The sequence below is a fragment of the Dendrobium catenatum genome, unplaced genomic scaffold, assembly GCF_001605985.2.
Source record: "Dendrobium catenatum unplaced genomic scaffold, ASM160598v2 fragScaff_scaffold_333, whole genome shotgun sequence".
NCBI classification, from domain to species: domain Eukaryota; kingdom Viridiplantae; phylum Streptophyta; class Magnoliopsida; order Asparagales; family Orchidaceae; genus Dendrobium; species Dendrobium catenatum.
In genome coordinates, this window is record NW_021318795.1 from 398,102 (window position 1) to 410,861 (window position 12,760).

Below are 12,760 nucleotides of genomic sequence, written 5' to 3' on the forward strand. Positions count from 1 at the left end.
ACAAATTGTACTCCTCCCTATGTCAAATAGTACAAAATCTCCCAATTTGCTTTTCTTTATTTATTTAAGTCATCTCCCTCTTTTATAAATATTTATCATTCATATAATGATTAGAATAATACTTCAAAAATTTTAAAGGTGATGGTGATGGTGTGCTGCTATCAAATGATTCCTGATGGCTACTACGATGGTGATGGTTGTGGCAAGGCGGTGGGTTGGTGTTCGAGACAGTCGAGAGGAAGTTGTTGTGGCGTGAGGGTACATGAAGGCGTTGTTTGTTCTGGCTTTAATTTGGGATATATATATATATATATATATGCAATATACAAATGCCCGAGGAGTAAACCTCGGTATGTTTTTAATTAGAATTGTGTTGAGGCAGGCTTCAAGGCAAACCTCATATTGCACAATTTTAAACAGTGTGATCATCCTTCCAAGAAAATAATGATGTGATAATGTTGATTTTAAAATAATATTCATAAAAATTACCAAAGCAGGTATACTCGTTAACTTGGCCAACAGAGAAATTGATTTAATTATTAGCTTATTCATAAGAACCATAGGGGTACTTGTAGGGATTGGGGCAGGACTACTTCATCCTCAGCAAATCTTTCCCATTGAATTTGTTTATCAGACTCCCACTCTCCTTTTTATGTTGGTCGCAATGTCTTGCTCGCTTTATCTTTTAAGAATGTTTTGAAAAAGTTTTGATTGGGTCTAGAGGTGTCAACTAGTTGAGCTGATTGAGTTAAGTTTATCTAGATATGCGTGCCAATCTTTTTGCATGACTTTAAACGCTCAAATTGACTGCATGTTTGAGTAATGATAATGTTTCAAATGCAAAAGCGAAGCCTGTTTTATGATCGAACGTTGTTTAGGTAGCGTAGCGCATCATTTTTTTCAGTTTGCACGTTGTCTCCTCAAGATTAATGTCATCTTGCCGAGCGATTCTAATTGAACACATTGATGGTGATTATTGTGTATCGATGACGTTCCGGACGTAATGGTGAAATCCATTTTGTGATCGGACACCGTTTAGGTGATGTTGCACGTCAATTTTCTAGATTGGTGTGTCATTGCCTCAGGATCCGTATCGATCTCGCCGTGCAATTTTAATTAAACAAATTAACAGTGATTTTTAGTATTAAAGATGTTCTGAATGCAACAGCAAAATCTGTTTTATGATCAGACATTGTTTGGTGACATCGCACGTCAACTTTATCAATTTGCATGTGTTGCCTTGAGATGCGTGCTGATTTCATCAGATGATCTTAATTGAATAGATTGATGGTCGTTCTTGGGTATTAATGACGTTCGGAAAGCAATGGTGAAATTTATTTTGCAATTGGACATTCTTGTGCGGCATCGCACATCAATTTTGGGTGTCGATTGTTCTTTGGACTGATATTGTCCAATTTGACTGCAAGGGCGTTGCAACTTTGTGATTAGTTTTACATAAATATTAAAGTCCACTTTCCATTTTTTATAAAACCAATTGTTAACCTCTGTATCGAAGGAACAAAAAAAAATCTATCAAAATAATACCTATCGGATCCACGAACGCCAGCAGAAATCCCGCCGAGGCCTTCCTGATATCCCGCTGAATTCGGCGCCGAAACAGTAGCTTACTCCGCTAATTCTGCGACCTCTCCTCCATCGAGAGTCCATTATCTTCGTTAAATACCGACCCAAAGCCACTCTTCCCGCTGCTCTTTCACGCTCGGCTCTCTCCCATTCGCAAATCCCACGACCTCCATTCCTCTCCTCCGACTTCTTCCTCTCTCACTCTCTGCTGCTCCACGCGAAAGACCCAAGCAAGGTTCCGACTCCAACCTCACGACCGAACTCCTCCACTGTGCCAAGCTTAAGAGCCCTGACGCCCTTCTCTCCTGCCGCCTCCGATCTCCACTGTGCCGATCCAGAAGGCCGTAAGCCTTGCCCGATCAGTTCGGTCCATACAGAGAGAGAGAGAGAGAGAGCCCTACATGGCCGGCACCTCCTTTGCTCGAGCTCCCTCCTTTCTCCATTGCTCCAGCCCAATCTCCTTCCCCTAGCCGCAGCCTCCAACTCATTTGACCTGTACCGAACTCCTCTTGCCCTAGCCGTGAGTTTCCTTCCCTATTTACCTTCTCCTCCTGCGTTCCTTCCAGCCCGAACGGAAGCAACGACGAGAGCTCGCTAGCTGAGAAGGTAACTTTCTCCCTCTCATGCGCTTTGCTTCGGCCGAATCCAATGAAGTCGCCGAGCAGGAAAGGGAGAGAAAGAGAGCATGTGTAGTTTTGATTAAAATTAATCAATATTAATTTTAATCAAAATTAATAATAATTATTAATTAATTATAATTAGTTTTAATTTAAAAATTATTATTATTAATTATAATTAATTTTAATTAACTGAAATTATTAAATTAATTATAATTATTTATAATAATTATAATTAATTTTTTAAAATTAATTATAATTAATTTTAATTAATTATAATTAATCTTAATTAAAGTTAATATTAATTAATTATGATTAATTAGTTTTTTTAAATTAAATATTAATTAATATTAATTATTTATAATTAGTTAAAGTTATTTATAATTAATTATCTTAATTTATTATAATGACTTTTTATTAATTATAATTATTATAAAAAAATGCAAATCCCCTCCACTCTCTTACCTCGATGTTCGCGTCGGACCGACAAACCACCTAAGCACGCCTTTAGTGCGCGTGGTAGGAGGGAACTCGGTGCGACACCTACGATGAGGTAGGCGAGTGACCCCTCGATCCACGTGTCAACCACGACAACCCCGCCAAGGTATGAAATTTTTTAAACTCAAAAACCCTACTTTAATGTTCGTGGCAAACCGGAGAACCGCCCCAAGCACGCCTTAAGTGCGCGTGGTGGGATGGGACCCCGGTGCGGCACGTACGGTGAAGCGGAGTCGCTCATAAGTACCCCCAGGCGGGGGGAAATCAAAATTTTGCTTTTCAAAATTGCTTTTTAAAACCCCATGCATGCCTTTATTGCGCGTGGTGGGAGAAAAAAACAAATACAACCGCCGCGGTGTCTCACCAACACCAACCGTGCACGTCTTTAGTGACGTGGTAGGTAGGCGGCCTCTCGGTTTTTCCCCTAAACAGGGGAGACGCTAGGAGGTTGCCGAAATTTTGTCTGAAATACAGACAAGGAATTGGAGCAATTTGGGACCTAGACTTGATTGAACTCAGAAGGACTACGAAGGACTTGTACATGGACTTTTGAACAAAATGACTTAATAAAGAATTGAACCCAAATAAAAAAAAAATAGGTAGAAGGCTTAAATCGAACTGAAGTCAAACTTGGAACAATTTGGAACATGGACTTGGTTTGGACAAAAAAACTTGGACTCTCATTTGAACTCGAATTGGGACTTTACAAGACGACAGAGGACTTGATTTGAGCTTTAATTGAACTTAAACTCACACTTGATTTGGGAATCAAATGATGTAAGCAAAGACTTGAATCAATCTTGAATCATGATCTGAACACCAAATCAGACGAACAATAGAAGACAAGTGAACTTGAATATAATCATCAGAGAACTTGAATTGGAAATAGACTCATGCAAAGAATTTGTACTTTGATTACAAAGAACTTGGACTCGAATTCATAAGAGAATTACAATGAGCATGAGCCAAAACTTGGGCACCACATGAAGCTTAATACAAGAGAATTTGAGCTCAATTATGGAATGAGGGCTTTAACTTAGCAAATACTCCATCATATCAATATAAATGCTAGAGATTGAATGAAGAAATGTAGCATATCTATAAATGATCAAAGAGGTTCATGGAAGGGACAACAATCATACTATTAATGCCAGCCATCCTATAAAACATATGTGTGTCATCTACACATTTGGAAGGAATATCCAACAGATGTGATTCATCTACAAGTATAAATCAAGGACCTATAATATAGTGACCCTTCCATGGTCAGTGCAAGTTAGCATGCAAGCTGTGATCTAGCTGGGGTTAAAAGATTCGTAATGCTAATGTGACTCAAACAATAGAATTGCAAGTTTGGTTAATATAAAGAGATGTAATAATGCTTATGCCATCTACAAGCAAATATTGACTCTATACAATCAATACTATTTGATTGAAAATGAATATACCAGCTTTCCCACAACAGAGTCTAATGAAGGAATCCCCCGGTAATTCCTATACGAGTTCTAGAAAGAGAACCAAATCAAATCATTATAGAATGAGTGAATTTCAATTCAACCAAATATTTTAACTTTAACCTGGACAAGATTATTGAGGCTTGCAAGCCCCTTGATGAACAATGGTCGCGCATCCAACATATCTTCTACCTACAAGTACTGAAGAACTACGACAAATTTAAGCTTCTATAAGCTACCGTATAAGACCCACTGTGTGCCCATTGCAACATTCACAAGCAAAAGTGCTAAAAGAGATTCAACAAATATAGGCATCTACAACCAAGGCAGGAGATTAGTTAGTGCACTATGACCCGCCTACAAAAATCAACAAATAGTGCACGACAGTCTACCTATATAAAGCAGCGAACAACTCAATTCAAAAAGCTGCTATGCTACGCCACCGGATCTGCAACACTCATACAAGAAGACAGAAGGCGTCCACAAACTACAACGTCACGCCACCGGATCCGCAACTTCTATGCAAGCGGACAGAAGGCGTTTACAAATATTCCAAAAATACCCTCGCACATGCACTGTAGTTTGTACACACTTAGGTACACTAAAAAAGGGTATACAATCAAAACACCCGCATGGGCCCCAGCGAGCATGTAATTGGTACACACGTGACGTCTAGGGATGCTGCGCGAGTTATTAAATTTTAAACCTGATCCTCCTTAGCAAGTAAAAAGGAGTCGACAGGGTTTAATTATAGAATGCCCCCAAAATTTGCATAGGCCCCGGCGAGCGTGTTATTGGTACATACGTGACGTCTAGGGATGTTACGCGGGTTACTTAATTTGAACCCGATCCTCTTAAGAAGATAAAAAGGAGTAAACAGGGTTCAATTATAAAATGCCCCCAAACACCCGCATGAGCCCCGACGAGAGTGTTATTGGTACACACGTGACGTCTAGGGATGCTGTGCGGGTCAACAAGTGAATTCAGATTCGAACCCGATCTTCTTATGAGGATCAATAGGAGTCGATAAGGTTTAAACCTTCAAATAAATACACGGTTGTGTCAACTGGTGTATTTATTTTAATCCATTTATATTATGCCTTCAAGGCCTATAATCAAGAGAACTCACTGATAAAGGCACGAAGCCTATAAGAAACCCGATCCTCTATCGACAGCTCGACAGAGTTGACAAGGTTCATCCATAAACTAAAAATATTTTCAAATGACCCCTGACACCCTGATGATGGCCGTGTTGAATGCAGATCTCAACCGGAGGGGTTCATTTCACAAATATTTTTCCAAATGCCTCCCAAATATCCAAAATATATTCCAAATATTCCAAAGCTCAACCAAAAATTCCAAATATCCACAAAAACCCCAAAAATCCAAAACTCCACAAAAACCAAAATCCCAAAATATTCAAAATCCAAAAAATATTTAAATTTGAAATTCAACCCATTAATCACTTAAAGCAAAATCCATCCACCCTCCGCAACAGTTTGCCGGGGTGGACAAATTAAAATTTACCTCAGCTCACAAAAGAGCTAAATGCCTAGTCGAAAATATCACTAGGATCCATTCTCAAACAGTCTCCTGCCAGTAAGGACGTGGTACGTGTCCTCTAACCGGTGGTTTGCCGCCAAATGGCATCGCAGGATAAACAGTTATGACCCGGGGCCCTCTAAACCGAGTGGTTTTGCCGCCAAATGGCACCACGAAATGCCGGTTATGGCCAGCGCCGTTACGTTCCTTATTGGCATCAAATCCTTGAGATATGAATCAATAGGATATGATCGATATGGCACAAAGCCCTCTATAAGCTAAGGTGGATTCAAATTTGTCCCCTTAGGCAAACATCCAACCCATGTCTACAAGGTCCCCTTAGACGAAGCAATCCATGGCTGCCGACAAGGATCCTTCTGTCAGGTTGGGTCGACTACCTTCTCTGACTAAGTAGACTAGGGACCACGATGGGCCGGGACGACGGAACTATCGGATCTTGATCGGGCCCATCATCCATTCCCCCACCATCCGTTTTAAGTGTAAGATGGTGCAAATTTCTATTTTAAATATCAAATTTTTATTACCACCTCCAAACTATTTCCAAATTCTCAAATCCCAACCCATTGCTGCTACTATATGCCAGATAACACGTATTCTATACGTATCTGATTGACGACTAGCCTTAATCAAAAGTTCTCTCTCGTGATCGTGAGGGGTAATTAACTATAGGGGCTTGCGCCTATAGGAAACCAGAACTCAGATCATAAAGTCCTCGCAAAATGAGGGCGAAATCTCTGGGTAGTGTCTTATCTACAAACCCATATGCCTTCCAAAATTTACCCCCGAATTTAATCCGTTAAAACTCCCTCGCCAAACAAGAAATAAAAGAGCGAGCGGAGGCCGGGGCCGAATTTTCGGAGCCCACACCAATTTCCGCCCTTAACCAACCGATTAGAGAGAGAGAGAAACTCTAGTGAGATAAAATTCGATTCCGAACTTCAGGCTAATTTCATCGATCGAGCTAGTTCCGCAAAATTACTCGAGTCAAGATATATTACATTTTTTGTATCTCAATTTTTAATAATTTAAAATTTTCATATATTGTTTGATAAAATGGATATATATCGATATCTGATAATTTTTTATCGCATGACTTTTGATATATTACTGATTACAATATTCTAAATTTTTATTGGATAATTAAATAATCTAAAAAATATTTTGACACTAATAAATAATACTATATATCAATAAAAGCTTTGAAACGTAACTATAAACAATGTGGTAATTTGATTATGATCTAAAATAAGTGAATTTGCGCAAATTTATTCCGAATCTTTCTGTTTTGATTCTATAAAATTCTATAATAGGAATATATATATATATATATATGCAAATACAATATTTTTATGTGAATATGTTTAAAATATATGAATTGAAGTTCTCGTTTCAATCCTGGCATGACTTCAAAATTGAATCCTAAGCAAATTTGAATCATTAATAGACTCACTATCTTCAAAAGAAACACAGCAAAAAAAAATATATATTTTTTATTTATTGATCAATCTTGGCTGTTATTTTAAACTATACACGCAATTATAAATGCCTAGTTTAACTATAAAACTTCTTAATAAATGCAAAATATTTTAAAATTCTGAAAACAATACTTCCCTAAGTTCAGATTTTATTGGTTGATGAAGAACAAAATAGAAACAAAGCCCAGCAGATTTCAAAGAAAAAGACAAAGTGACAAACAGACAGATTTATAACAATAATACAAATTAAAGGAAGAATATACATATCCAATAAATAATGCAATAGCATATAGGTGGTTTCCAAACAAAATGTGTAACAGCAGCGGGAGGGCACTCCTGGTGCACAGCAACAGTCCAAAATTATATTCTTTTACTTGATGCTTTTGTACAGTTCATCAATCACACTCTGGAAACAAGTCAATAAGAAATCAAATAAATAGGCATTATCATTAAAAGCTTTCTGACTTGTTTTGTAATGCTTCTAAGAAGCTATGTTTGAAGTATCATAGTTTTTAAATTTCAATGAAAGAAATGGCATAGCACAATGCAATATTACCAAAGCTTGAAACAACCATAATTGTAGTATAAACTTAGTTTTCGGGGTTGAGCATAAATTAGGATGATAAATGAATGAGAAAATCATGGCTTCGTTTGAGATGACTTTCTTACAGCTTTTTTAAGCAATTTTTTGTACTAAAACTCCGCTTTAAGAAGTAATAAGAAAGCCGAACCAAACAAAGCCCAAATGATTTATTTGCGGCCCGAAGAAAGCAGAGAAGCTAGAGTCCTTGCCATCAACAGGTGAGATTGAGAATCACACAAGCACAATATTCCATGCATTTTATTCAAAAGAGTAATTCTTACAAATTTTCATGAAATAACCGAGGGAAACTACACTGTTGACAAAAAAAAAAAGATAGAAAAAAAAAGCAATATTCCCACAAAATTGAAGAGTGAAGAAAGGAACTCGCCTGATAGTATTTCAGAAGTTGAGGTCTCTTTTTCTTGTAAGTTGGGGTTAATAAATCGCGGTCCATGTCAAAGGGAAGTGGCTCAAGGTGAATTGCTTTTACAAACTCGAAACCTTTCAACTGTCAGAGCATGCAACAGTGAGATTTTGAAAATTTTAAATGATTTTATAGACTATAAACATATTATGCAATTATAGGTATCACGGGCAACTAAAATAATGTTTTACAGGACTAACCTTCTTTGCTTTGGCGGTCTTGCTTAGCTCCCCCAGAATGAACTCATTTGCTTTGGGATTCTTACAGAGTGAACTGAAATCTCCGCTGATCCCTTTTTCTTGAGCCCAACGTTCCAGAGCTGCTATGTTGGGATTTAGTATTGCAACCAGTGAAGCCTCGAAGCTATTACCATATATCCAAATCTGGAACATAGTAATGCAGATAATTCATTTATCAGATCAAATCCATTAAGTCGTCCATAAAAATTTATGGTTTAGTCGTAAAATTTTAAAAATACACAAGTTGATGGCAGAAAATATTTAATAGAGGAGTCACTTCAAGAACAAAGCATATTGGCAGAGCGTTTTTGGAGGTAGGAAAATTTGCAGTAAACTTTATTTATATCAAACAGATAATATGAAATTTATGAAATTCAATAATAATAATAATAAAGTTAAGTACTTAATAAAATAAAAAATAAATAAATTTTGATTTTTTTTTTTGTTGTTTTATGTAGAATGGTCAAGGGTATAGTATTTCTAATGCAACCAGGCATGAGAAACAAAATCAAAGCACAAAAAATAACAGTCTCTGCAGTTGACTGATTCATATATTCAGCAACTTATCAATTTAGAGGCTATTTGGTTTGAAGTAAAAGACACATAAAGCATTCCAAATACAAAAGTTCTGAAAATATTATTATTTGATTAGAAGTAAAAGAAATATAGAGAAAAATTATTAAGTACTTAAAATTCATCATCTAATTCAATTTGGTGTATTTGGAAATAATTAGATTTTGTCAATTTTCAAATACACTGCAAATTCTCTACCAATGCCATCACCAGCCACCAATAGTTGTCGCTGCTACCCACTGTCGCCGCCGCCTGCCGCAAACACTCACTGGTGCCTTCCGTCGGCCGCCAACCACCCTCTCTAGGCTTTACATTACATTCATTTTATTTCAAGTCGAATGAAAAAAAGTAATCACTTGTATTTAATATACACTCATCCAAACTACTCCAAATATTTCAAATGCATTGCTTTTCTTTTATACTACATTTTACTATGCCTTTTTTTCAACAAACCAAACGACTCCTTAATGTAAGGAAAATAACATTCAAAGTTCATTCCAAGAGATAATTTAATAATAGCCTAAAATCTAAATTCCCATAAAAAAAAAAAGAAAAATAGAATAATATAATTTAACTAATAAAGTTCACACTTTGAAAAGAAAACCTAATATTTATATCACTTAAATCACTACTCAAAACCAATGACTAATTAATTAAAAAGATAAAATGAGGATAGAAATCAACACCAAAAAATGAAGCATACAACACCTTAAAAATGAAGCCTCATGCCAATAAAAAGAGTATCCACTAGAAGTAGCACACACAAGAAGAGAGAAAATTAGAGCTATATTTCAATATTCATTGTTCAATTATTTTTACATGCCTCAAGGATAACCTTCAAAAGACTCAAAATAAGAAACTACATAAAATATGTAAAAATATACTAAAATTAGTAAAATTTCAATACATTCAACATGAATTTTAATAAAATAAAATTTTCTATAATTTCACATCCAAGTTTGCATTAAAATCCATCAAAATAGTTATTCTTTCTAAGAGTAAATTGTAACAAGCCAAACATTCAATTATTGAGATATTATTCGCTTTGACTTAACAGTTAACCGGCCTCACAATTTTGTCTCTTAGCATATTACTTTCTAGAATTTCATATATCTTAGGAGAGCTCAAGCAAGATCATAATTAGATTTTAAGTTTTTGTTGAAACACCAATAATATTTAGAAGAACTACTTCACTGTATTGAAGGGATCATACATTAGTAAGGATCCCGCTAATATCTCTCGAGAGGGACAAATGCACCCAGCCTTTTTATTTAAGTAAAAGAGAGTATGTTCCCATAATTAAAACCTATGGACCAAGACATCTATTTACGTCAATTGGTTACCATTAAGACAACCTGAGCATTGCTCTGGGATTAATCAAATATGCAAACAAAAACTGATGTTATCTTCATAGCTAGAATATCCAAAATAAATGAAATTATTTTATAAATAAAAGTGAAAGTCCATACCGAGTCAATCGCAGGAACAAGGCCATAGATGTTCTCCAAGTTCTCAACTGCTACATACTCCCCTTGTGAAAGCTTAAATATATTTTTCTTCCTATCAATAATTTTCAAGCTTCCATCTTTTTGCCACTCACCAACATCCCCTGAGAATAAACGTTAAGAAAAAAAAAAACAGCTTACTTCAAATATCTAGACTATCAATAAAAAAGAAACTAAGTTGGCATGATCAATGTTAATCATACAAGAAAATGACAGGCATTACAAGAACATAAACTGAAAGCTTAAAGGCGTGATATTTTATTGATTAAAAACGACATCAAGCAAAAAAAAAAAAAAAAAAATTGAAAGGGATTGCAAAGTTATTTTGTCAGGTCAAAGTCTCTCATGTGAGAAACGATAAAAATAGATTATTTTAGACGACAACAAAATCAAAATCATATATATTTCGCTAGAAACAACACAACGAAAGGTTTAATCAACGACTTCAATGGAAAATTAGCATGTTCTACCAGCATACAATAAGTTGCAGCACAGAGGATCAGACCTGTGTGAAACCACCCATCAATAAGAACTTCATTTGTGAGATCATCCCGCTTGTGGTATCCTGAGAACAGAGTTTTCCCCCTGACACAAATTTCTCCTCTTGGTACGTCTGAAAGGGCATTGTAATCCATTTCAGGTACTGATTCAAGACGTACATCCACATTTGGTACAGGCGGACCCACAGTTCCAAGCATTGAAAATTCATTTGGTAATGACACAAATGTTCCAGCACAAGTTTCTGTTAGACCTGCAAAGACAGAAAAATTACACTCAAAACCAATAACAAATCTTTCATGTTCATTATTCCAAACTAAGCTGAATTCTGCCAATGTTGATTGCATAGTTAATAATTCCAACCGTAAAGCAAACAAGACGAATGACTGATTTTGAACCCTTCATATCAAGATTTACACTCATTTGGCATTATTGTCTTGTACTATGCTGTCGAGTAAAAGGGGCGACTATCTGATAAAGTCATGATAAGATTGACATCTAAAGTTTTGTCAGAATTATGATTGTTAAATAAGAGATTTTAGTGGCTAATAGAAAATAATTAAAAGACAAATGAATATTGAATTTCATATAATTATAATAGAGAAAAAAATGCAAAATAGTCTCCCCACTATAAGCAAGTGACCAATTTAGGCTTCATTTGAGATGACTTTCTTATTGCTTTTTAAAGTAGCTTTTTAGTTAAAAAATATCTTTAACTAAAATTTTTTGTACTAAAAAGCTGCTTTAGAAAGCAGTAAGAAAGTCATCCCAAACAAAGCCTTAGTCTCAGAGTTTCTGCCCTAATTTATTGATGTGAAACAATCATGGGAAGAAGATATGCTTAAGGACGTTTGCACGTTTAGTTTTAGAGAACAATAATAAGCAATATCTCATGTTAAATTCAGCGATAAAATAAAATATTAAAGTGATAAATAGCGTTGGTTAAATTACGTGCATAGAAGTTAAGAGCATAAAAATCAATCAATTTAATCCACTTTTGCATTCGTGAAAGGTCTCAACAATAAATCCCTTCGTTAACATTAAGACTAGCTACTACAAGGAACCATTCACTCAACTCTTCCTATTATTATGCTTTAGCGGAGGGACCAACAACATCTTTGTGAATCAAAACATAACCACATTGGAGAAATAAACTAAGAGGCTAAAAGAGTCAGATGTCGAGTTTACCCAAAGATAAGAGAGATGCACATTCTGACTAAGATCGTTGAATGCTGGGGAAGATTTATGCAACAACCAAGAGCTTTCCCGCAGCATGGAACAGCCGGAAAGTGGTTGCAGAAATTCCGATCCACATAATCTTCAATGGTGGCGTCGATCTCTACGTTGACGTCACGAAAGACGATCTCAAAACATCCACACGTCCTTGGGAATCAAAGACTAATCTCTGATCAATATTCGGATCGGCCATGCATAGTTGTCCCGGAGAAAATGTAGAGAGGGGGAGGAGGGGATCGGCCAAGCTAAGTGGAGAAGGAGAAAAAAATAAAATCTGAAATTAATTTCAGATTTAGCGAATAATTAGAGATTAATCTCCTCTGAAATTTGAATTTGAAATTAGTGGAGGAGGGAGTTGAAGGTAAACTTGAGTTATGGAGGTCAACTTTAGAGTCTAAAGGTTTTTGCTTGAGTAGATCTAAAATTGAATATATGGAGTGTAATTTTAGTAGCAATAGACCTAGTGAAGGGATTGTGACTTTGGGCGATCAAGTCATTAATAAGAGTACAC

General features: G+C 35.9%; 1 protein-coding gene across 1 annotated transcript in view; it reads right to left on the reverse strand.

Moving 5' to 3' along the window:
• Window positions 1–7,323: 7,323 nt before the first annotated feature.
• The window catches only part of LOC110093577 (long chain acyl-CoA synthetase 4), a 55,773-nt gene continuing 50,336 nt past the window's right edge, over window positions 7,324–12,760 (reverse strand). Inside the window, exons 15-19 of the mRNA XM_020818509.2 lie at window positions 11,021–11,266; window positions 10,480–10,619; window positions 8,399–8,581; window positions 8,163–8,282; window positions 7,324–7,597 (exon numbers count right to left, since the gene is read on the reverse strand). Coding sequence (XP_020674168.1) covers window positions 7,562–7,597; window positions 8,163–8,282; window positions 8,399–8,581; window positions 10,480–10,619; window positions 11,021–11,266 — 725 coding nt within the window. The 3' untranslated portion in view covers window positions 7,324–7,561. The remainder of the gene's footprint in view (window positions 7,598–8,162; window positions 8,283–8,398; window positions 8,582–10,479; window positions 10,620–11,020; window positions 11,267–12,760) is intronic.